Source organism: Leptonychotes weddellii, chromosome 7 (assembly GCF_054177405.1).
Source record: "Leptonychotes weddellii isolate Sample4059 chromosome 7, ASM5417740v2, whole genome shotgun sequence".
NCBI classification, from domain to species: Eukaryota; Metazoa; Chordata; class Mammalia; order Carnivora; family Phocidae; genus Leptonychotes; species Leptonychotes weddellii.
In genome coordinates, this window is record NC_138375.1 from 117381769 (window position 1) to 117407751 (window position 25983).

General features: G+C 39.2%; 2 protein-coding genes across 3 annotated transcripts in view; both read left to right on the forward strand.

The window, feature by feature from the left end:
- MEIKIN (meiotic kinetochore factor) overlaps window positions 1–14972 on the forward strand; it is a 96409-nt gene extending 81437 nt beyond the window's left edge. The window contains exons 12-13 of the mRNA XM_081827130.1: window positions 5828–5951; window positions 14358–14972. Coding sequence (XP_081683256.1) covers window positions 5828–5951; window positions 14358–14389 — 156 coding nt within the window. The 3' untranslated portion in view covers window positions 14390–14972. The remainder of the gene's footprint in view (window positions 1–5827; window positions 5952–14357) is intronic.
- A 9383-nt stretch (window positions 14973–24355) lies between these two features.
- Window positions 24356–25983, forward strand: part of FNIP1 (folliculin interacting protein 1) — a 150019-nt gene continuing 148391 nt past the window's right edge. For both annotated transcript variants that reach the window (XM_081827108.1, XM_081827110.1), the window contains exon 1: window positions 24356–24550. In XM_081827108.1, coding sequence (XP_081683234.1) covers window positions 24459–24550 — 92 coding nt within the window. In that variant the 5' untranslated portion in view covers window positions 24356–24458. The remainder of the gene's footprint in view (window positions 24551–25983) is intronic.

Sequence of the window (25983 nt, forward strand, 5' to 3'; positions counted from 1 at the left end):
AAATCAAGAGTTGAACCCTTAACCATCTGAGCCACCCAGGCACCCCTACCTCTTCCTTTTTAATCTGGTTGCCTTTTTTTTCCTTACCCAATTTCCCTGACTAGATTTTCCTGTACAATGCTGAGAGAGTAGTGGGGAGAGCAGACATCCTTGCCTTGTTTCTATACTTTGAGGGAAAACACTCAGTAGTTAACCATTAAATATGATCTTAGCCATAGGTTTTTCTTAGGTTGAGGAGGTTCCCATCTATTCCTAATATGCTTGAGAGTTTTTATTAGGAATGGAATTTGGATTTTTGCCGAATGCACTTTTTGTAACTATTGAGATGGTAGTAGGACTTTTTTTTTTTCAGTTTGTTAATATGGTGAATTGATGATGATAATGAATTGAATATACTGTTTTATGTTCTAATGTTAAATCAACTCTGCATCCCAGGATAAATCCCACTTAGTTATGGTGTACTTTTCTTTTTATGTATTGATGTATTTGATTTGCTAAAAATATTTTAGAATTTTTCCATCAGTGTTTGTGAGGGTCTGTAGTTTTATTTATTTATTTTTTTGATGTCTGTCTCTGAGTTTAGCATGAGAGTAATGCTAGCCTCATAGAACAAGTTGGGAAGTACTCCTTCATCTTCAATTTTCTGGAAGAGAATTAGTATTATTTCTGCCTTAAATGTTTAGTAAATTCACTAGTGAAGCCATCTAGGCCTGGAGTTCTCTCTTTCGGAAGGAAATAAGCTACAGTTAAAAATCTCTTTAGGGCTATTCAGCTTACCTATTTCTTCTCAAGTGAACTTTGGTAGTTTGTGTATTTCAAGGAAGTTGTCCATTTTCTATAAGTTGTCAAATTTATTGTCAGATGTTATTTATAATATTCCCTTATTATCCTTTTAATATGTTGGTATCTGTAGTGATAAAGCCTTTCTTATTCCTGATATTGGTAATTTATGTCTTTTTTCTTTCCTCATTAATCTGGCTAGAAGTTTGGTCTCACTGATTTTTCTCTATTCGTTTTTTTTTTTTTTCCTTTTTTGGGGAAGATTTTATTTATTTATTTATTTATTTATTTATTTATTTATTTATTTATTTATTTATAGAGCACAAGCGGGGGTTGGGGCAGAGGGAGAGGGAGCATCTCAAGCAGACTCCATGCTGGCTAGAAGTTTGGTTTCACTGATTTTTCTCTATTGTTTTTTTTTTTTTGGAAGATTTTATTTATTTATTTATTTATTTATTTATTTATTTATAGAGCACAAGCAGGGGTAGGGGCAGAGGGAGAGGGAAAGAGAGCATCTCAAGCAGACTACATGCTGAGTACCTGTGGGGCTTGATCTCATGACTCTGTGATCATGACCTGAGCTGAAATCAAGAGTCAGATGCTTAACTGATTGAGCTACCCAGGCTCCCTTTTCTATTGTTTTTCTATTTTCTTTTTCATTGATTTCTGCTCTCATGTTATTTTCTTTTGTCTGCTTACTTTGAGTTTAATTTGGTTTTCTTTTTTTACTTTCTTAAGGTGGAAGCTGAGTTCATTGATAGGAGACCTTTCTTCTTTTCTCCTGTAGGCATTTAATGCTACAAATTTACTTTGACTAGTGCTTTAGCAGCATCCCACAAGTTTTTACATGCTGTATTTTCATTTTCATCAAGTTTAAATACTTTCCATTTTCCCAATTTATTTATTCTTGATCCATGGCTTGTTTAGAAGTATGCAATTTCTTGTCCACATATTTGGAAAATTTTCAGAGATCTTTCTGTTATTAGTTTCTAATATAATCCCATTGTGGTCTAAGATTGTTCTGTGTATGCCTTGTATGTATGCCTTTTTTGAGACATGCTTTATAATCCATTTGGTTTATGTTGGTAAATATTCTGTGCACACTTGAGAATAATGCGTATTTTCCTTTTTTTTAGTAGAATGGTCTACAGTATCAGTCACGTCAGGTTGATTGATAGTAATGTTCAAGTCAGTTATATCTTTGCTGATTTTTTGCCTATTTCGTCTATCAATTATTAAGAGGTATTAAAATATCAGACTGTGATGGTGGGTTTGTCCATTCCTCCTTTCATTTCTTTTTTATTTCATTTTATTTATTTATTTGAGAGAGAGAGAAAGAGAGCATGACCTGGGGGAGGGGCAGAGGGAGAAGCAGGTTCCCAGCTGAGCTCGACATGGGGCTCGATCCCAGGACCCTGGGATCATGACCTGAGCTAAAGGCAGACGCTTAACTGACTGAGCTACCCAGGCGCCCCTCTCTCATTTCATTTCTATCCTCTTTGTTTTATTTATTTTGAGGCTCTGTTACTAGGTGTGTAAATAGTTAGGATTGTTTAGGATTGTTGTTTTCTTGATTAATTCACCCTTTTATCATTATGAAGGAACTTCTTTATTACTGGTAATATTCTTTGCACAGAAATCTACTTTTTCTAGTGTTAATATACTCTAGCTTTCTTTTGACTGTTGTTAACATGGTATGTATTTTTGTATACTTTTACTTTTTTAAAAAATGTGTTTTTTTAATTTTTAAAGAAGTTTTAGATTTGCAGCAAAATTGAGAGAAACCTGCAGAGATTTCTTATATCCCATTGCTTCAATACATGCATAGCCACCACCATTATTCATTCACCAAGTGGCACTTTTTTTTTTAACCAAGGATAAACCTGCATTGGCATATTATAATCACCCCACACAGTCCATAGTTTAACTTAGGGTCCACTCTTGGTGTTGTGCATTCTGTGGGTTTGGGTAAAGTTTTATTGTTGTCAGTATTTTAGATATTGGCCATTCTAATAGGTATGTAGTAGTATCTAATTGTTGTTTTAATTTGCATCTCCCTGATGAGGAAATATGGTGTGGAGCATCCTTTAATATGCTTACTTGCCATCTGTATATCTTTGATGAGGTGTCTGGTAAGGTCTTTGGCCCATTTTTTAATTATGTTGTTTTCTTATTGTTGAGATTTAAGGAGTCCTTTGTAAGAGTTATGACCCCTTGGAGTATCCTGCCTGAGAAGAGTGTCTTTGTATGTCCTGAACTACACCAGATAGTTTATGCTAAATGTGATTTATGGTAAACACCTGTTTTTGATGCCTGAGGCTTTAGGCAAACTTTGTGTCAGTTTGACCTCTAGGAGACTGGTCTGAGGCAAGGATTACTGGGCTTCTCATGTTGGCAACACTTTGCACATGGGAAGACTAAATGTTATCCATGTGACTCAACTAGGAGAGGACAACTGGAAGCTTATTATCCTGGATTGAGCTCTGTGTACTTTTTCTCTTGGACTCCACTTATGTGCCTTTTCCCTTTGCTGATTTTAGTCTGTATCTTATTGTGTAATAAGCCTTGACTGTGAGTATACCAGCTTTTCTGAATCTTGTGAGTCCTTTTGGCAAATCATTGAGACTGAGGTGGTCTTGGGGACTGAATTATCTTTTTTTTCTGGATATTTTTAAATTCTTATTTGTGGGTGTGCTGTAATTTCACTGGAGTGTATACATAAAGAGATTAATATTTTGTTTGCTGTTGGCTTTTTGTTCTTTATTTTTTATTTTTATTTATTTATTTATTTATTTTTAAGATTTTATTTATTTTTGAGAGAGAGGGGGAGAGAGAGTGAGCACGAGCAGGGGAGAGGGGCAGAGGGAGAAGCAGGCTCCCCACTGAGCAGGGAGCCTGATGCGGGACTCAATCCCAGGCCCCTAGGATCAAGACCTGAGCTGAAGGCAGACATTTAACCGACTGAGCCACCCAGGCACCCCTATTCTTTATTTTTTAAAGATTTATTTATTTATTTTGGAGAGAGAGCAAGTGCAGGGGGAGGGGCAGAGGGAGAGGGAGAGAGAGAGAGAGAAACAAACTCCCCACTGAATGCAGAACCAAAAGTGGGGCTTGATCTCAAGACCCTGAGATCATGATTAGAGCCAAAAATCAAGAGTGGGACGTTTAACTGGTTGAGCCACCCAGATACCCCTGTTGGTTTTTTATTCTAATGTTGTTGGAATGTTGGCTTCCTGAATGTGTGCACTCGTGTTTCTCATCAGTTTGGGAAATTTCTCAGCTATTATCTGTTTTATTCTCTCTGGGATGATAATTGGCATATAATAGGCATCTTTCTAACCTCTATATCTTTCAAACTCTTTTTAATATTTTTCATTTATTTGTTGTATTCTGGGTAATTTCATAAGTAATTCTTTAGTTGTGCCCACTTTGCTGCTTAAGGCTTCCAATGAACTTTGTATTTCAACAATTTTATTTTTCATTTCAAGACATTCTAGTTGTTTCTTTTTCACATCTGCTTTTCACTCCAGATAGTCTCTTGTTGCTTGCTCATCCATGAGATTTCTTTTTTGTTTTTTAAAGATTTTATTTATTTATTTGACACACAGAGAGAAAGCACAAGTAGGCAGAGAGGCAGGCAGAGAGAGAGGCAGAAGCAGGCTCTCCACTGAGCAGGGAGCCCGATGCGGGACTCGATCCCGGGACTCCAGGATCATGACCTGAGCCGAAGGCAGTCGCTTAACCAACTGAGTCACCCAGGCGCCCCATGAGATTTCAATTGTTAATTCTTTAATCATTTCATACATTGTTACTCTATTCTGATTTGGCAGTTCTGATATCTGATGTCCTGGGGGCTTAACTCCGCTCTTCGATATTCTCAGGAGTTTGGTACTTCCTTTATTGTTGTTATAATAAAATTAGAGGATGAGGTGAAATGTGTTTTGTCCATTATTTCTGCTTGGAACTGTTCTGAGCTGAATCTTGAAGAACAACTCTGATTCTGACCCTGATCATTTATTTCCTTACTCTTACTTGATAAGAATCCTATTTGCCTAAAATGGGGATTCCATCCTCCTAAGAGGATATATATCTGTTTCTACTACGACGGCTATAGCTAGGGTCGGGTATCACTCCGGGACCACTTTTGCCCCTTTAAGGATTTTGGCTTAGTATCAGAATCTCATGTTGAGAATTCCCTTCTTCCTGCTGACCCATTTACAACATCTTTGCCTGAGCCAGTCACTGTGCCCAGGGGCATAGCATATAGTGATTGGCTGGGCTGGGTTTTAGGGTCTCTTGGTGCTCAGAAGTATTATCAGCTCCACCTGAGCCATAAGAAAGGGGTGTGTGCAGGCTGGGAGAATGAAAAGATTCTCCCAAGAAAATTCTGGTACTATTCAGTACCAGAAGAATAGAAATGATGCTGGGCAGAAAAATATCAGATGCCCACCCCAGAAGATGATATGAATTTTAAAGTAGAAGTTATTTCTGTATAGGCTTTACTTACAGTGGGAGGAGCCCTTGGTAAATACATATGTCTATTTCTGAGTTCTAAGAAACAAGCTATGTCACTTTGGAAGATACAGTATTTCTTTATTCTAGAGTCTGTCTGTTTGATTGGCAGTTGTCAAAATTCATTGAGTTGGGAAACCAAGGAAATCTAGTATATGGCTCAGAATTAAAATAAATTTGTGTTTTAATTCAGTAAATCTTGTAAACTTGCTCTTGCACTTTGGAATGCTTGAATCTCAACTCTATCAGTATTCTTTCTCTCTCCTTAAATAAGGTATCCAAATTCTCTGAACCTAAGTTTCCTCATTTTACAAATGGGGATGATATAATCTTCCCTGTCTGGTTCTTGTGCATATTAAATAAGCAAATGTTTAAAAACCATTTCATTAGTGTCTGGAGTGGAGTAAGCATTTCATAAATGCTTTCTGTCATTAATATGTATGAAATATGGATGTTGAAATGATTTGCCTTTGAAATAAAACAGCATACAAATACAGTACCTGGAAGAATTATGTATTATTTTTTTCTTTTTCAGGTTCCTTCAAATACATCAGAAATATGTTGTATTATTAGAGCAACACCAGGAACTAGACAAATGAAAAGTAAAGATGTTGTAGTAAAGAAGAAGAAATATTCCCCACCTAAAGATATTCCTCAAGGTACTGTAATGTGAATGCAGAGCTTATTTTTTGGATGATAGAAAACATTTTTTCATTGTAAATTCCTTATGCACACAGGAAGTCCACTTACAAATTGTATTCTAGGAGTTTTGTACAAAGTGAAAACAATAGAATTACAAAAAGTTTGGTTAGGTTTTAAAACCTGAGTAAAATATTTTTTTGAATGTCAGATATTTAATCTTTTGAAAAATTAGCTTGTGCCATTGATCTAAATGTATTTATCTAGGATACTTTTTCTTACAACTACTTGAAATTTAGTGTTGGGTTTCACTTTTAGTAGCATTCTTTGTTAAAATATTTTTCATATATTTTTGCATTCACTTATTGTTGGTTGAGCACTTCCTCTGTAAAAGGCACTGAGCCAAATATCTTATTATATCTCATTTATTTCTCACTATAACTTTATAATCCTCATTTTATATGTGAAGAATCTGGGGCTTAAAGTAGTATGCAATTTGTTCAAGGTTGTACTGCTGGTAGTAGAGAGGAATTCCATCTTTCAAGGCTTTTAAACTCCAAGTTTAGGTTTTTCTGTTCTCCTGACTGTATATCAGACAGAATGTCTGATTAGTCATTGGAGCCTGGGAACCTTTTATTAGTAAGCAGGCAGTGAAGCAGTTGAAATTTAATAGATTATGTACAACTTCAATCCAACTAAACTGTCTACTTTTGATCCTTGTCCCCATTTCTGACACCAGTCTACGCTGAGCACTCCCTAAGTCCACAGAGGTTTTTTCTCTTTTTTCCTAAGTTCCTTAAATACTTAATTCAGTGCTACTCATTTGACACTTACTAATATATTACTACCTCACATAATTCACAATGCTGACTTTTCATATTCTTCAGGTTAGCAAGTTTTCAAAGACAGTGACCACATAATAGACTTTTTTCTATCTCTATCTCTGATGACATGAGCATGGTAGTAGGGAATAGTAGATGCCATATCAGGGTTTGCCCAAAACAGAACCAGTAGGATATATATGTACACACATATACATATACATATACATAACATATACATATACAGAGAATTATTTCAAGGAATTGACTTAGGCAGCTGTAGAGTCTGGCTGAAAACTGTAGGGCAGGCTGGAAACTCTTGAGCAGGAGTTCATGCAGTCTTTAGGAGGAATTTCTTTTTTCTCTGAGAAACCTCAGTTTTGTTCTTAAGGCCTTTTAACTGATTGGATGAGGTCTACCTACATTATCAAGGATAATCTCTTTACTTAAAGTCTATTATTATAGATGTTAACCTTATCTACAACCTTACCTTCACAGCAACACCAAAATTAGTATTTGATTTAATTGGTTAATATAGCCTAACCAAGGTGACACATACAACTAACCATCACAGCCTATTTCATGTCAACTATGTATTCATACACATGTCCTTAAACCATAATTAATATGTAAATATAGAAAGTAACAAAGTTATACTTCTGCCTAACATAATGCAGCTGTCCTACATACAACCTAAAATGTGCTAATTCCTTCCCCAGAAGAGGATGCAAAATCCTTGGGTGATGTTTACTCCTCTTCTTGATATCCTGTTATGATATAGAGTTAACTATTAATACATTTTATGTTAGTTGATATAGGAATAAGAGAGGGAAGAAAACAAAGATACTTGCTTAAACTAGTTAGGTGGACATAACTGGTATTTATAACTACCTTCCTCCCTTTCATATTTCCTCTTCCCTCAGCAAGCATCTCAGCTGGTCATAGTTCTTAAGCTAGTGAGGTAATATCAACCTCATTTCAGTAAGGTCTAGGCCATTAGTCCTGCTTGGACTGGGTTGTTGTACTTTTCCATTGACCTTAATCTCAGGGCATAATAATACTGAAAGATGCCCTAAGGAATATCCTGTATTCTAGACATACTCTTCCTTGCCTCCATTGCAGAGGAAATTTCTCTTGAGTGGTTAGGATCAGTCACCCTGGCCTGCATAGTAATTCCCTTTTTTGCTTGTTGATTCAGAGGCCTGAGGAGCCCAAAGCAGCCAGGTCGCAATCTTAGCTTCAAGTTCATTGGAATCATTGCTGTGTCTCTTGGTGGAAACATCCCTCCCTTTGGAACTAAGACCTCTAGGCTAGCAGAGCATGGCCTGTCATGGGAACAGGAAGCAAAAAATTTTCCTAATAGATTACTAGGGATAATATTGAGTGATCTCATTTCCATCTCCATTTCTTGATTCCTGGACCGGTGAATCCTGGCTGTGGGAGAAATAGCACCATATATTGAATGCTGATTCAGAGCATATACAACATTCTGAGGAACCTTGTCTCAGCGCAAGGTATTGCTGCCTAAAGGGTGCTTTAACTGAGTCTTCAAAAGACCATTCCACTATTCTGTCAAGTCAGGTGCTTCAGATGGTGGGGAATATGGAAAGACCAGTGAATTCCATGAGCTTAGGCCTTTTGCCACCTTCTTTTGCTGTGAAGTGAGTTCTTTGATCAGAAGAAATTCTATGTGGGATACCATGATAGTGGATAAAGTATTTTCTAAGTCCTTGGATGGTTGTTTTGGTAGAAGCACTGCATGCAAGACAGGCAAATCCATATCCAGAATAAGTGTCTATTCCAGTAAGAATAAAATGCTGTCCCTTCCATGATGGAACTTGTTCAAGGTAATCAGCCTGCCACCTGGTAGCTGGCTGATCACTCCAGGAAATGGTGCCATAGTGGGGATTCGGTGTTGGTCTCTGCTGCTAACAAATTGAATACTCATCAGGGGCTATAGCCAGGTTGACTTTAGTGAGTTGCTGAGCCCATGCATAACCACCATCCCTGCCACCATGGCCACTTCGTTTGTTAGCTTACTGGGTAATGGCAGAAGTGGCTGGAGAAAGAGGCTAACTGTTATCCACAGAATGGGTCATCTTATCTACTTGATTATTAAAGTCTTTGTCTGCTGAGATCACCCTTTGGTGAGTATTTCAGGGGACGCAGATACCTTCATATATTTTTGCCCATTCAGAGAGGTCTGTCCATATACTTCTTCACTCCTATCTCCTTGTCATCAATTTTCCAGTCATGTATGTCCCTAACTATCCAGCCAAACTATTGGCCACAGTCTGTGAATCAGTATATAACCGCATATCTGGCCACTTCTCCTTCCAACAGAGTAAACGGTGAGATGTTTTTCTTGAAGTTCTACCCACTGGGAGGATATACCTTCGCCAGTTTCCTTCAGGGATGTCACAGAAAGAAGCTGTAGGTCCTGTAGCTGCCCCTTTCAGGTGTTGCCTGCATATCATGTAGAACCATCTGTGAACCAAGGCTGAGTTTTTTTTTCCCCTCCATCAGCTGATTGTGGAGAACTCCCCATAATGCCAAAAGTGCAGGCTGGGAGAGAGAAGATAATGTAGCAGCAGTATGGACTATGGGCATTTGAAACACATCCTCATCTAACTTACTTGTGCCTTTGGGGCTCTAGCTCAATTTCATATATACCATTTCTATTTGACAATGCAGTGCTGTTCTGCACAGCCAACTTTGTGGCTTGGTACATCAGACTATGTATACTTCATGGTTGGCAGCTCAGGTCTCATTGTAACTTGGTGTACCATGGTTAAATATTCAGTCTCTACAAAGGCCCAGTAGCAAACCAAAAACTGTTTCTCAAAAAGAATAGTTATTCACAGAAGATGCTAAAGATTTGCTCCAAAATCCGAAGGACCTGTACTGTGATTCACCTACAGGATCCAAACAACATGTATATCTCCCAATGACACTTCAAGCACCATTTGATCTGCTAGATATTATGGTACAAGTGGCAGAGCATCTTGCATAGTAGCCTGGACCTATTGTAGAACCTTCTCTTATTCTGAGGCTCCCTCAAAACTGGTAGCCTTTAGGCACTGAATAAATGGGTTGGAGTAGTACACTCAAATGAGGCATATGTTGACTCCTAAATCTAAAAAGGCTCACTAGGCATTGTGCCTCCTTTTTGGTTGTAGGAGGAGCTTGATGCAACAACTTATTCTTTACTTTAGGAGGTATATCTCTCATATCACTGGGCCCCTAGAAATTTCACTGAGGTGGAAAGACACCCAGCAATTCCATTTCCCTGGACCATGGAGACCCAGCAATTCCCCTTCCAAGAGTATATCCAACTGTAATGTGTACATATGTTCATCAAAAGATGTTTGCTAGAATGTTCATAGCAGCACTTGGATAATAGCCCCAAACAGGAAATAATCCAAATGGCCATCAACAGTAGAATGGATTAATAAACTCTGGCACATTCATTCATTGGAGTGCTATAAGCAGTGAGAATCCACAATGCGGAGTTACATACAACAGTATTGATAAATCTCACATGAGTCAGACACAATAGAGTACGTTTAACATTACTTATATTTAGTACAAAGTTAGGCAAAACTAAACTATGATGAAAATCACCATAGTGGATGTACTAGTTGGGAAGGGGCTATTAACTAGAAAGCATTATGAGATGAAGTTCTAGGGTGTTAGTAGTGTTCTGTTCCATTATCTGAATGCTGGTTACATGGGTATGGTAAGTCTGTGAAAACCCATCAAGCTTTACAGTACATATATACATACTTTTCTGTGTGTATGCTGTATTTCAATAAAAAGTTATAGAAAAACTTAATTTGATCTTTATGGCAGGTCATATTAATTTATGACATGAGGTAATGTCACAGCTCTGGGTTTAAGTATGCAGCAAATCAAAACTAGATGTGTCTGGGAAGTTGTTCTGAGTGTTTAGACTGAAATTTTTAGTTTAATTCAGAGAGACCCCTTGATGTATGTTGAACCAATTATGCCACCTCCTGGCTTCTTTCTAGGTTCTCACCTCATTTGGCAGCCTCTTCATTTAAGTAATTCCCCCTTCAACTTCTGGCCACTTGTCTCTGCCTTTCCTTTAGTAAAAATAGCAAAGCCCTAAGCTAACTAGTGATCGCGTTATTTTAAACATGTAACAGCCTATTTTTAGTCCTGGCATTTAATATTTAGCTAGTTTGCCAGTTATGTAATCAGTACTGTAGGATGAAGCTCACTTTTGATGGTCTAGGACCCCTGTTCATTATGATACTTGTTCATTAATAATGCTGATTAGAGAAAAAATGTGGTGAAAGTGAACCACTAGAGGAGTCCAAAAGAGATGTGATAGAGGAAGTGGTGTGGGTAAGTAGAAGTTTGAGAATGGTGACAGCCTGATGAAAGAGGCCTGAGAAGACATCAAGTCCAAGGTTTCTCAATGTGTGGTCCTCTAACCACCTACACCAGAAATACTGCAGACCTGGCAAATTATATTCTCTAGAGATACGGCACAGGGATCTGCAATTTGAAGAACTCTCAAAGTGATTCCAGTAAGCACTAACATTTGAGAGCCATTTAATGATCTAGTCTATTTTGTTCATTTTACATATAATAAAAATGACCTAGCCAGATCAATAAGTGACTTGTCTGAATTCACACAGCTAATTACTGGTAGAATCAGAATTAGAACTTAGCTTTCTTGATTTGCAATAGTTTGACTGGGTAGCTGTTAAATAAGGCATGGGGGCAGGGAGTAGAGTAGATAGGGCTCTGAGTTTCTCAGCTCCTCCATACAGAGCAGTTTTGCTTCTCTTTGTTTTATATATTGGACTCCTGTATTCTATTTAAAGAGGTCTTTTTTGTTTTGTTTTTTTTGCCAAGAAGAGGCTTGGAAAAATCATTGCTGTGCACTTCTTACAGTTATAGCAGTAGATATCTAATACATTATTACTTTAATTTGGCCAACAAGCATATATTACACACTGCAATATTAGCTGGGGATAGGAGTACAGCCTTAGCTCTCCAGGGCTTACAGACTAGTGATGAAACAGATCTCATAGTCTTCTCTATAACATGATAAAACTGGAACAAGGCACTGCAGGAATCTAAGAGGGGATACTTTTAACCTTGCTTTGGAAGACTTCCTAGCTAACAATACCTTTTGGAAAATCAGACAAAACTTGAAGCTATCCTTATAGTAAGGTTTTACAATTTCTCTTTTATTTTGATCTTTAGAAGACATGATAAATGTTGTGTTATAAATTCATATCTCAAGCTTGTAGTACGTCGTACAATAAGAGCCTTTAACTGGATACGTATATATCTTTAGTGAGAAGCTTGAGTTTTTAGATAATAAGAGCAGGTAGATGTATCACATAGAAATATGACAAGTGAGATGGAAAATGACTTGGGTATCCTATGGATGGTAATAGAAATCAGTTAAGAATAAGATAGTAGGAAGGGAAAAATGAAGGGAGGGAAATTGGAGGGGGAGACGAACCATGAGAGACTATGGAGTCTGAGAAACAAACTGAGGGTTCTGGGAGGGGGTGGGGGGATGGGTTAGCCTTGTGATGGGTATTAAAGAGGGCACGTACTGAATGGAGCACTGGGTGTTATACACAAACAATGAATCATGGAACACTACATCAAAAACTAATGATGTGATGTATGGTGATTAACATAACATAATAAAATTTTAAAAAATGTAAAAAAAAAAAGAATAAGACATCCCTAAGTTCAAAACCTAGCTCTGTCACATGAGTAAATTCCTTAAATCCTCTGACTTTTACCCTCTTATCTGTAAAATTGGCATAATAGTAGAACTTAGTTCAGAGAGTTTTTGCAAGGATTAGAGATAATCTCTGTAAAGCATCTGAAATACAATAATCACTTCTTATGCAATAAGTATTACTTGTTTCTATAGAGTAGGTTAATTCCTCAAGACCATGTTTTTCTTTTTCCCTTTGGAAATTATTCCTTTGTTTTTATTAAATTGCAAAAGTCTAAAATATATTGGGTGGTTGTTGTATTTGATGATAAATTTGGTTGTGCCATCTCATGTAAAGAATATAGCAGGTAATTGTGTAGCGTTTGACACAGACACATCGATCTAGTACAAATATAGAGATGCCAGTCCGTTCCTTGGGTAAAAAGAAATCAAACTAGTTTGACATCATGGAGATTTTTAAACCTGTTGATTTGACGTCAAAATAGATACAGTTCTGCAGTTGATTAGTTCATTTATTCAGCAAATATTTATTGAATCTAGATGTCATATGTTAGATGAAGTTAGTTGATGGTAATATGCATTATTTAATAATGCATATTCCCGGGTCATTGGTTCAGCGATCTGATTCAGTACTTCGGGGGTTTGAGAACCAGTCTAAACTAAAAATGTGTATTGGCATAATTGCCAGGGCTTAGTGACTGATTAGGTACTGGTACAGGGTGGTGAGAGAAAAGGACAGTTAGAAGATAACTCCCAGGTCTCCAGTATTGTAGTTTCAGAAGTGATGTGTTCTAGGTGCTGTCCGTCCTTGGATAATGTATGAAGCCTGGGTAGGGGTAGGTGAGACTAGGTAGTTGGGTGGGCTGGTTACCACTTGGGAAGTTACTACAAATTGCTATGGAGTAGATTACTGTGGCCCAGTTTTCAGTCTTTAATAAATGAGCAGATAGTGTCTGAGGTTAGTAAAGAAAACAATAGGGAAGAGTAGAGGGTAGAACAGGCAGTGCTTCACACATTTTAATATACTGGGGAATTACTTGTAGATCTTGTTAAAGTGGAGATTTTGATTCGTTAGATCTGGAATGGAACCCAAGATTCTACATTTCTAATGAACTTCTACATGATGATGAAATTACTCATCCATGGACCACAGTTTGAACAGCGAAGATAGAGGTCTCTGGTGTTCAAACTTATCTGTATATCATACTTTCCTGGATATTTGACTCCCTTTTCCAGAGATTCTAATCTAATTGGTATGAAGTGTGGCCTGTATAGGTACAACGAAGTTTGAGAATCATTGATAAAGGCCAGGGGGTGATGTATGTCATAGTATGAAAGTGGCAGTGGGAATAGGTTAAAACTGGCTCCACTAGGGATCTCCTGGTACCAGATGTAGGGGGAAAGTCCCCAGAATCCTGTATTAGAAAGAACCTGGGTTTAGCTACAGCAAGGAGTAGTAGAATACAAAGGAAAGGTGGGTAGGAAAATGTGAAGGGCTTCTTCGTGGGTGGTGGATGAGGATAAGAAGCACAACTGGATCAACTCCTCCAGGTTACATAGCTGGAGTTAGAGGCCTTGTGATGGCTACTGACAGCCATCTTTGCTGGGCTTCCCATTGGAATGTTATTGAGCAGGTCATTTTCTGTCTCCAAAGAGGTATCCTCAGCCTGTCCAGGAAGGAGTGAACCAGCTATTCCTTTTTTAAATTATTTTTAATGGCCTCTGGATTTATTTCCTAAGGCTTGACAGGATGAAACCGGATTGGCTGGGTGTCAAGAGTTTTTGCCCCCAAGGATTGGTTATTAGTAATTATTGGTCACTTCTTGTCATGTATATGAAATAATCTATTGTTTTATATTTTTCTCCAGATATTATAATAAAAACAAATGGCAGAATGTAGCAGCCATGGCTGAATTTTCACCACTTTGAAGATATACATGAAGTCAAAGTCCATAAAGCAGAATGTCTGCCTGAAATTATATATAATTCAAAAATCAAAATTCTCTAATTATTTGTGATATATCCTGGTGATGAAATTCTACTGAGATTCTTATAATTTACTTTTAATCAGTAAAGAAACATTCTTATGTATGCCTCTTAAATATGTGTATTTGTATTGTAAAATAAGAATAAATAGCTTATATTAAAAGACTGTATACTAAACAGATGATTTCAGCTATTTATAAAGAGCAAAGTACCAGGCTACTATGTAACTGCCTTTGTTTGTTTTTTTTTCCCCAAAGTTTGTCCTCTGTATGGATTAAAAGTAGTAAAGTTGTTGAAGCACTAAAAATGAAAATGCTTATATTACGAGCTATTTTTAAGAGAACTTAATTGAAACCACATGAGTGAGAGACCTACTTCCAGGCCTGACTGAAAGAAACTCTGTACTCTAGTTTGCTGAAGCAGGGAATGTATAATACGTACAATCAATCATACACTAAGTTTTTGATGTATTACCTCATCCTTAAGCCTTTAGCTAATACTGTCTGTAAGATTTTGTGTGTTTGTGCATGTGTGATATTATTTGTTGTGGTGTCTCCACACTGCTCTTCCTAAAAAGCAGCAGTCCTGTTGTCAGTGAACATAGTACAATTGTATAACTGTTGGTGAAATTTTAACTCTTATGGTTTACTAATGTTATTATACATAAAAGAAAATAAGAGTCAAATTTTCAAAGCTGCTTCAGTAAGAAAATTCTAAAATCAGTGAATTAATTTGAAGTTATGTAACCTATATAGCATTCATTTTTAAAGAGGGGGGTGGGGGGATGGGTTAGCCTGGTGATGGGTATTAAAGGGGGCATGTACTGAATGGAGCACTGAGTGTTATATGCAAACAATGAATCATGGAACACTACGTCAAAAACTAATGATGTAATGTATGGTGATTAACATAACATAATAAAAGTTGGTTTCATGAAAAAAAAAAGAAAAAAGAAAGAAAAGAAAGAGGAGTTCCATGAAGATATTCTTATAAATGATTTGACAAGGTCGTAAGCCACTAACGAAGCTATTTGTGATTTCTATTTCAAATTTTCATCTGGAGGTGAAATACAGGAAAGTTGTTAGGAAATGTAGAAGAGACCATTAAAGATGGAGGCTAAAAGCAAATTTAGATCTGAATTTTAAATCAGTCGTCAACTAACACAGCAACTCTTGGGATGGTTTTAAAAGCAGAAATGTGACAAGCAATGTGGGGAAGAAGAAATGAAATAGAAGGCCTATTCCCTACTTTCAAGGAGTTTATCATCTAAGTGGGAAGCAAGAGGACAAATTACTTGATAGTTTCTAATCAGGTGGTGGGCTCCTGTGAGAAAGAATGACCCTGATTCTTAGTCTGGGCCTAGTGGGGCTGGAGGAAATAAACACTTATTTCATATTGCTGATAAGGATAATAGAGCTAGATCAGAAAGAGGTAAATACTTAGAACAGGCTGACGTGATTTGGAAAGTGACAGAGCCTGGATTTGAAGGCAAGAGTATTTAAGTCCAGTTTTTTTGTTTTATCATCTAGAGCATAGGGAAAAATGGGAGGGGAAAAGGATTTGCAACTGGCATTCAAGAGGCTTAGGGGTGGAGGGTATGACTTCTATTATGATTAAAAGGAAGGAAAGTAGAATAAGCTTGATGGTTGTCTAGAAAGCATGAGAAGTCCAAAGAGGATTTCTGTTGGCAAATCCTACAAGAAGGTTGTGCTCTTAACTTTATTTCTGTGGGTAGGCCTTAGAGGTCTTTCAGTGAACCACCCTAAAGAGCATCAGAAAAAGAGTTCTCTTCTGGAGAGAGGGTGTCCATAGTTTTTAATCACATTTTCAAAGCTGTCTGTGATCTAAAAACAGTTAACAATGGGACTTGATCTCTTTATTTCAATATATAACTGATAATAATTTTTAAGCATTTAAAATTTTCAAATTATACTTCATGAAAAAAAAATCTCAAGTCTTAAGTACCCAGAAAATCCAGTTGAAAATGCATGAAAGGGCAGATGTAATGTCATTTCCATTTAAAAATTTTTAACTGGAGTGTTTTTTCACCTCTCCAAAGTATAATTCATCATGGTTTGTTCAGTTGTGAATAGTCTCTTCATCTCATGTTGTGTTTATGGGAAGGGTATAATACTCAGACTTTCCAGATAAAAGTTATCTACAACCTCTTCTAACGTAATGTTGCTTTCTAACCTGTAGTTTAAAATGTTGACCCATCTTATATCTTAAATCCTCCCTTGACTCCATATGTTCTTCTATGTACCCATTTTTCACCCTTTTACACCCAGATTTCCTAAAAAGAGTGCTGTCTACTTTTGCACAAGTCCCTCACCCCTCAGCCCTTCCTCCTCCTCCACCTGCTCCCAACACACACACAGTCTGGCTTCAGCTCTGGTTCTCCACTGACACTGTTCCCCTCAACGTTACCAGCAATCTCCTTGATGCTAATCTAAGGGGTATTTTTCAGTTCTCATCTTACCCAACCTCTCTCTCCCAGCTAATGATATTGTAGACTAGTGCTCTATTCTTGAAAGCCTCCAGTAAGGAATGACCTCTTGGAAATGTTACTCTCCAGGCTTTCATCCAATCTCCAGCTCTTTCTCTTCCATTTCTTCTGAAGGCTCATTTTCCTCTGTCCAGCCTTTAAATTTTGGTGCTTTCTGGGGTTCTCTTCTAGGGCTTCTTCTCATGTTACATCATCTCCCTGAGTGATCTCACCTATCTCTGACTTCAAGTACCATCTCTGGGCAGTTGGCCCCAAATCTTTGTAACTGCCATGGATATATGTAAGTGGACATGTGTGGTGATTGTCTCTGCATCTGTCCTCCAAAGGATTGGTTGTCTTTCCTTGTATTCCCACAGCATTCTGTATTTGCCCATATCATAGTATCTATCATAATGTTAATTATAATAATTATAATAATAATTATAGTTAATTTCCAGTCAAGTTCTGTTTTTTTTCTTCCTAGACTGTAAGGTCCTTGAGTGAAGGAACTACACTTGTTCATTATTGTGTTTTTAGTTCCCCTGTACCTCCATCCTAATTGGGTTTTGAATTTCCAAGCCATATGGTTTAGGTGGGATTGATCCCATCCTTAGTTCCAGGGGTGGGCCATTAATGGTTTAAATAAATTAACATAGCTCTCCCAACTCTGGCACAATGATTGGTTCAGGAATGGGGCCAAGGCTTAAAATGATCCTACAGGTATAAAGCTCAAGAGTTTTTTTCCTGGGAATACTGGGATACAGACTTCTTTATTCTCTTGGATTTTACCTGAAAGGAAAGCTGCTGGCAGCCACTTGTGTCCACAAATGGAGGCCTGGGAATGGAGTTCACACAGAGAAATTAGAGCTTTGATAGAAAAACTGGATTCTTGATATCATTGTTGCAGTCCCTGGATGCATCTGTGTCTGAACTTTCCATCTACTTTAGGTTTCGTTCTGATAGCTAATCAGTTTCTTTTTAAAACTATGCTAGTTTATTTTGGATTTTCTGTCATGTGTAACACAGAACATCCTGACTGGTGAACTCAACCAAGATCTGCCCAGACTTCTAGATTGGTATAGCCAAATGCTTGTTTTGTCATTGTTCCATGCGTTCTCATGGTATCTCATATTCAGCATATCCCAACCTGAGTTATTTTCTCCCTTGAAGCAGTTCTTCTATTTTCTGTTTCAGTGTTAGATATCTTAATCCATCCATGTAAGTTGAGCCAGAAATTTGGGTATCATCCATGACTCCTCCCTTTCTCTTATTTTCTCACAGGCAGTCATTCATGAAGTCCTGTTGGTCCTGAATTCTAAATAGCCCTCAGCATTTTCTACTCCCCTCCATTCCTATGGCTTTTCTCTGAATTCATGCCAGTATTATCTTGTATGGTTTTGTGTAACAGCCTTACCACTAGATTCTCAACCTTTATTTTTGTACCCTATACTTAATTTTCCACAATGCATCCAGAAGGAACTTTCTAAAATGTTCATCTGGTCATGTTTTCTGCTGAAAAATCTCTCAGTAGCTCTCCAACATGTTCTGAATAAAGTATGATCTTTTAAATTTATTTTACATAGTTTTCTTAATCTAATTCAATGTTATCACTAGATTATATTATAGGTCACTGAATATTTATATTTTATCATGCCTCCAGCCTTGCATGTGCTCATCCATCTGTCTGAAACATAACCCCCCTGCCCACATCCTTTTTTCTTTAGCTTCTCCGATTTTTATTTTTAATCCCTATTCATTCCTTCCCCAGAAAACTCTCCTTAATTCCCCCCAGAAGGCTAATTGTCTTTCTTTGTATACCCCTGGCATCCTGTACTTGGCCACTTCATAGCATTTGTTACAGTGAACTAAAATTGCCTGTCAAATTATTTTTCCCCCCTAGACTGTAAGCTCTTCAAGTGTAAGGACCACATCTTGTTCATTAGTGTATTTCCAGGTTCTAGCAAAGTTGCCAGACACATATTAAATATATTAAGTATTTGAAAAATATTTGTTGAAAAAATGTTTGTCATAGAAGTGTGTCATTATATAAAGGACCTTCTTTTGTATACTTCTACAGAATTCAAGGTGAGGATTTCAAACCAATTTATTTTATACTGAAGGTAAAAGTTTGATTCCTTAAAAGCATTTATCACAATGGGTAATAGCTTTTTGTTTACTTGTTGGTGGTTTCTTACGGGCAAGGACTCTACCCGTCTTATTTGTTATTGTGCTCTGAGCACCCTAGACCATAGTGGGTGCTTGATGTCACCATCTCTGTCTTTTTTTTAAGATTTAAAAAAATTATTTATTTATTCATTATTTATTTTAGATAGAGAAAGCACAAGCAGGGGGAGGAGCAGAGGGGTAGAGAGAAGGAGGGGAAAGAATCTTAAGCAGACTCCTCGCTGAGCATGGAGCCCCATGTGGGGCTTGATCTCACGACTCTGAGATTATGACCTGAGCTGAAATCAAGAGTCGGATGCTTAACTGACTGAGCCACCCAGGCGTCCCATCATCTCCTTTTGATTGTTTCCATTAGAATACAAAATTCTCTAATATCTTCCATTTTGAAAAAAGAAAAAAAACAATCTTCCCTCTTCCTATCTCCTCTCAGTCCTCAGTTCTCTGCTCCCTATCTCAGCAAAAGAGGGGAATTGTCTATACTCGTTTTACCACTTCCCTCTACCCTTTATTTTTTTGAACACACTCCATTCAGGTTTTTGCTCACATGAGTCCTCTGAAACTACTCTTGTCAAGATGTCCATGTTGAGAAATCTAATGGACACTTATATTTTCAGCAACATTCAACACAGTTGATCCTTTCCTCCTTTTAGGCACATTTTTCTTCTCTCCTTATTCTTTGCTGGATCCTTTTCTTCAAGACCTATAAGTGTTGTCTTCATTGAATCTTAGTCCTGGACCCCTTTCTACACATACACATTCTCCCTAGGAAAACTCTTTCATTTCATTATTTTAAATGCCTTCAAAATTTATCTTTCCAATCCTGTCTTCTCCCCATGTGTTCTACTCAGAATCTCTATATGGATATCTAAAAGACTATTCAAACTCAATATATCCAAACTTATTATGCTTGATTTTCTTCTTCAAACCTGTGCTTTTCCTGGTCATGCTATTGGGAAATGACTTCCATTTAGATGCTTAAGGGAAAAACCTAGAAATTAATCCTTGGTTTTTCTTTCCTTCACTTCTGTCAGAAGTCCAGCTGGGTGTATCTCCAGAATAACTCCAGTTAGCCATCATCCACTTCCACTGAAAATACACAGTAGCCTCCTATACAGTTTCTCTGCTTTCATTCTCATTCTTTTATAATCCTTTCTCCTCAAAGCAGCCAGAGTAATCTTCTAGAGTCATTAATTAGAGCATGTCCTTCTCCTGTTTTAAACTCCTGCAGTAGCTCCCATCACATTTAATCTAACCTCTGCGATGATTTACAAGGTACCTACATAATGTGGCTTCTTATGTCTTTGTAACCATCTCTCAAACATCTTCTTCTTCCCAGAGTGCACTCAGCTCTTGTGGCCTCTTTTTTCTTCTTCAAAGAAGTCAAACCCATTTCTGCCTCAGAGCCTTTGTACATTTTCTTCTCTTTGCCAGAATGTTCTTCACTACCTTCTTCCCACTGCTGGTTCCTTTTCATTGTTTAGACCTCAATTTAACTCCCACATCTTTGAAGAAAACTGTCCTGACCACCCTGTGTAAATTTGGCCCTCTCCAGATGCTTGCTATCAACTATTTTGTTCCTAGCTCCTAGCACAACTTGTAAACATCTTGTTTATTTTGCCTGTTCCCACTAAGAACCAAGTTCCCAAGAGTAGGGACTTCTCTGTTCAGCACTATGTCCTCAGTTCCTACAACAGAGTCTTGAGACCTTGGAGACCTCAAGAAATATTGATTGAATAAATGAATGTTTAGGTTTTCTGGTGTCTCAAACTACTGCCATTCCTTTATTATATAGTAGTAAATCATCAATTGGTTTAAGAGCTTTTAAAACTGAGGTACTGGGGTGCCCGGGTGGCTCAGTTGGTTAAGTGTCTGCCTTCAGCTCAGGTCATGATCTCAGGATCCTGGGATCAAGTCCCACATCAGGCTCCATGCTCAGCAGGGATCTACTTCTCCCTGTCTGCCCCTCCCTCTGCTCATGCTCTCTCTCTCTCTCTCTAATAAATAAATTAAAAATCTTAAAAACAACAACAACAAAAAAAACCACTGAGGTACCCTGAATCCTTTAGGCAGTTTTACTTGATGATCTAGATTCTGAATGTCTTGTTCTGCGACATTCTCAGTGAAAATTTAACTTGTTTCAGGAAAATTTAGCACAATTGAGGCAAGCTTATTAGCATGTGTTTAAGAGAGCAAGATTCCAGTTTTATTGCCACCTTTTCCCGTATCTATAACCAGAAGAGAGTGCCCTTGTCTTTTATATTATTGGAAATTATTTTCAATGTAGTCTGCATAATTAAGTAACATGTCTTCTTTTATAACAAACTTGTATCATGTTAGTGCTTTCTAATTCTGTAATTTGAATATTACCCTGCAACATAAAGGAAATGTGATGAATGATAGCTAGTTTTTTTTCTGTACCTTTCGAGCAAAGGGCTAAATGAGACTATAAATGAAGTTATTATATGATTAGAGAATAGTAAAACAAAGTATCTCTTATGCAAGCAGTAATGTTCTTTCCCTTACTATTAATATCTATAATTATCCCGTGAAGTAACTTTTTCCTAAGATGAAAGCACACAAGGTTATTGTATTTAGAAACTTCTGAGGGGACAAGGAAATACTCTTCTCTGCCAGCTGTGGACCAGTCATGAGTCCTCAGTGTCAATGGTTCTGTATATACAGGCTTGAGCCTGTTTCCTCTTGAACTCATTTAGCGTAACTTGCTAGTATAAAAGCAAAATGAAACGTCCCCAAATGATTAATTAATTGACTTATAGGATGTGCATTTTCTCACTATTAAAAATTGCATTGACTTCATTTTTTGTTAACAAAAATTTTATTCCATGTTCACATTTTTTTGGGGGTGGGAAATACAGTTTGAACTGTGTAGATCATCTTATATGTAGGTTTTTTTTTTTTAAAGATTTTATTTATTTATTTGAGACAGAATGAGAGAGAGAGAGCACATGAGAGGGGGGAGGGTCAGAGGGAGAAGCAGGCTCCCTGCCGAGCAGGGAGCCCGATGCGGGACTCGATCCTGGGACTCCAGGATCATGACCTGAGCCGAAGGCAGTCGCTTAACCAACTGAGCCACCCAGGCGCCCTTATATGTAGATTTTTACAGCTTGTTACTATAAATGTTATTGCCCTTATGATTTTAATATTTTCTTTTCTCTAGCTTACTTTATCATAAGAATACACTATATAATACATGCTTATAGAATATATGCTTTGTGTTAATCAACTGTTTATGTTATCAGTAAGGCTTCTGGTCAACTAAGTTATTTGTAGTTAAGTTGTGGGGGAGTTTAAGTTATACTTGGATTTTTGATGTTGCAGGGGTTGGGGCTCCTTGCCCCCACATTGTTCAAGGGTCAACTGTATACATAGTTCATTTTGCCTTATTAGAAATCTTTCCCTGTTTGGTCAGAATCCCGAGGATTATCTTTACACAGGACATAGTCCTGCTGTTTTGAATCTGTATGGCCCAGTAAGTTCTGGACCTTGGGCAATGTGCAGAGGAGCTATGAATGAATCTTAACCTGAGAACCTCAAATGTCACCTTCTTAGAGAGACCTTTCCCACTCCCTCATTTCATTGCTTAGTTCTCATTCAGAAGCTAGTCCTAAAATTACCTTGTTTACTTATTTATTATCTCCTTATATAGAAAGTTAGCTTTGTCTTTGTGTTTACTTTGGATCCCCAGTAAGTGGACCAAGGGCACTTAAGCATTTGTGGAATTAATAAATTAATTTCTTGGGGCACCTGGGTGGCTCAGGTCCTGATCTCAAGGTCCTAGGATTAAGCCCCATTGGGCACCCAGCTCAGCGGGCAGTCTGCTTCTCCATCTCCCTTTGCCTTTCCCCCCCCAACTCGTTCTCTCTTTCTCTCTCTCAAATAAATAAATAAAATCTTAAAAATTTAATTTCTTAATCACCTATAGTGCTTTAAAAAAATCTTGTAATGGTGAAACATCATGGTGATTGCTGAAATTCTCAGATACACAGTCTGCCTATTTTCTTTTTTCTATAAAGGCCACTTATTTTATAGTTTAAACTCTAGCTGCAAATTAGTGGGAGTTGGTAGCCACTCAAGGAAAATACAGTTTGTCTGCCTAATTAAATGAAATTTTCAAAAGGTTTTTTTTTTTTAATCTAGTCTTCCAACCACATACCAGTTATTTCCTGCCATCCATATTTGCCAGAGAATTTCATCCCACGGTACAAAATTCCTAATTCTGGAGGGGGAGTGGGTGAATAAATGGTGCTGAAAATTTGTAAGGCCACTTTGATCTGAACCCTGATAAAATTTGGCTTCCTGGGTTTAATAAGACTGCAAGGTCATTTTTGAGCAATGTTCCCCCCCACCCCCCACACTTTGGAAAGCGGTTTTCCTCGTATTAAATCCATTTGTTTACAATTCCACTGTGGAATTCCCCTCTCCCTACATACCTAGACGTTAAGATAGAGCTTAAATCCTATCGTTCTCACAAAAGGTTAATTCCTGTTGTCAGGGTTCGAGGAGCTAGTGGGAAAACCCGGAAGGCGGCCGCCCCAAGTCCCTGGCCGAGGTCTTCTCTGCTGGAGGTCAAAGCTGTGGCGAGTGTCTGGGCAGGGCTCTCCACCAGCCACGCGCTGTCAAGCTCTGAGCCCACACCCCCCGCGGCCCTGCGCGGGCAGGCCTGTGGCCCCGCACTCAAAGTCTAGCCTAGGTCGCGCGCCTTCTCTGCTCATGGGGCCGCTGGATTGGCCAGGAGCGCGACGGAGGTGCGAAACCTGCAGGCTGAGGAGGGGATGGCGGGGAGGGTCGGCTGCTCGAGGAGCTCTAAGCAGCTCTCTTTGTCGTGGGGGCGGGGAGACGAAGCCTTCTGCATTCCAAAGTACCGGGCGTCGTTCCCGCACCGCCCCGCCGTAGCCTCAGAGAGCAGCAGACAACGTCACGCTGAAGGACCGCGACCGAAGCGCGCTCCCCCTTCACTTCCCCAGCCACCTCTACTCCCCGCCCCTCCGGTCCTTTCCGCGCACACCCCGCCCCGTGAGCTGCCACGTGAGGGAATCCACTAGTCAGCCTATGGGGGCCAGCTCCGCCCTACGCCCCCGCCTTGCCCCCTGCTCCGCGCGCCGCCACGTGATGCGGCTCACCGCCAGCCAATGGACGCCGGCCTTGCCTCGCGCCCCGCCCCGCGCGCCGTGGCCGTTTGAAGTGACTAATTTCTGTCATATGACTGAGGCGCTCATGGGGGTGGTGGGGCTGCTCTAGGAGCGGGGGCCTAGCGAGCGCCCTAAGGAGCGACTCTGGTCTGGCCGTGGTCAGCATGGCCCCTACGCTGTTCCAGAAGCTCTTCAGCAAGAGGAGCGGGCTGGGCGCGGCCGGTCGGGACGCGCGGGACCCAGACTGCGCGTTCAGGTAGGGCGCTGCGGGGCGAGGGGTGGGAGGGGGGGCGCCGAGCCGATGGCCTTGTGGGCTCCGCGCTCCAGATGTGCAGGGGCCTTCGGTGTTCGTGCCCGCGCGACAGCGCCACGCAGGGACTGGGACCTGGGCCCCGGTGGGGAGGGGCTGGGCAGCTGCGGACCTGCGCTGGAGGGTTGGAGCGAGGTCCTCTCTCCCCACCACCCCCATCCCGGCACTTGCCCCTTCCCCCTCCTCCCGGCCGGTTTGTTTACGTCCTGCCCGGCTGCCACGCGCGGCTGTGCCTTCCCCACCGAGCACCGCGGCCTGAGCGTAGGGTCCACACTCCTTTCTGGCAGCCAGTAGAGTTGGGAGCGGGCTGGGCTGGACCTCAGCCCCAGTCCTCGGGGCCCAGAAGTTCTCCCCTCCTCCCCGAGACAGTCGCTCTCTGGGTGCTTCATTCCGGCCTGTTTGCCGGAGAGCTGCACGTTTTGGGCAATCTTCTGAGGGTAGAAGGCTGGAGGAGCGAGTAGGCAAGGTCCCGTTCTTTCAGGTTTCTTGGAAACTAATATTGGAGGTGTGCAGTTACCGGAACGAGCGGTCTTATTGTTATCGAAGGAGAAAGGTGAAACCTAAGAGGTTATGGTACTACTGACTAGACTGAGGCAGGACCGAATCAAAGGAAGCACGGCCTTAGAATTGACCATAGAATCATCCCGTTACAACTGTTACCAGAAAGGAGTCTTGAAAAATTGAAAACGATAGCAAAATATTTTGTGGTAACACAGGCTTTATTAATTTTTGGTTGCAGTACCTGTTGCTGGTAGAAAAACTTCTTAGAATTGTAAGACAATGTAGGAGAATCATTAATTCAAGGTAAAATTTAGTCGCCAAACCACATTTGAAGAAGAGATTATGTCTTTCACATAGCCTTCATACTTGTTGCGGTGTGGAAACTTGTAAATATAACTAGGCTAAATGTCACATATCTCTCAAACCTGGTAGGACAGCAAAGAGCCCAGTTGTTCAGTAGTAGTAGGAAAAAATGAGAGTCTGTTAAATTTTGCAACAGGCAAAAGTTTGAAATGACTGTACTACACTGGTAAAAGGTTTTCATATTCTTAAAATTATTCACCCTCTCTCGGTAATGCAGGTCACATTACGGAATTGTAATATTAAATGGAAAGAACTTAACTGGCTTTTAGGGGAAGAAAAATCACAATGTGAACATCTTGGAAAAGTGTCTAGGAAAACAGTTTTCTGGGTTTGGGTCTTTTCCACTGGGAAATATCTTGCCATACTCATCTAATGACTTTTAAAGAACATTTCTTTACTGATTTTCTTTTGAAAAACCATAGTGTAGTCTAGATAATACTACATTGAGACATCCAGTAAATCAAGAGTCCATAGAAAGCAGGTTGAGAGTATTAAAAAGGTGACATTTGATTAGA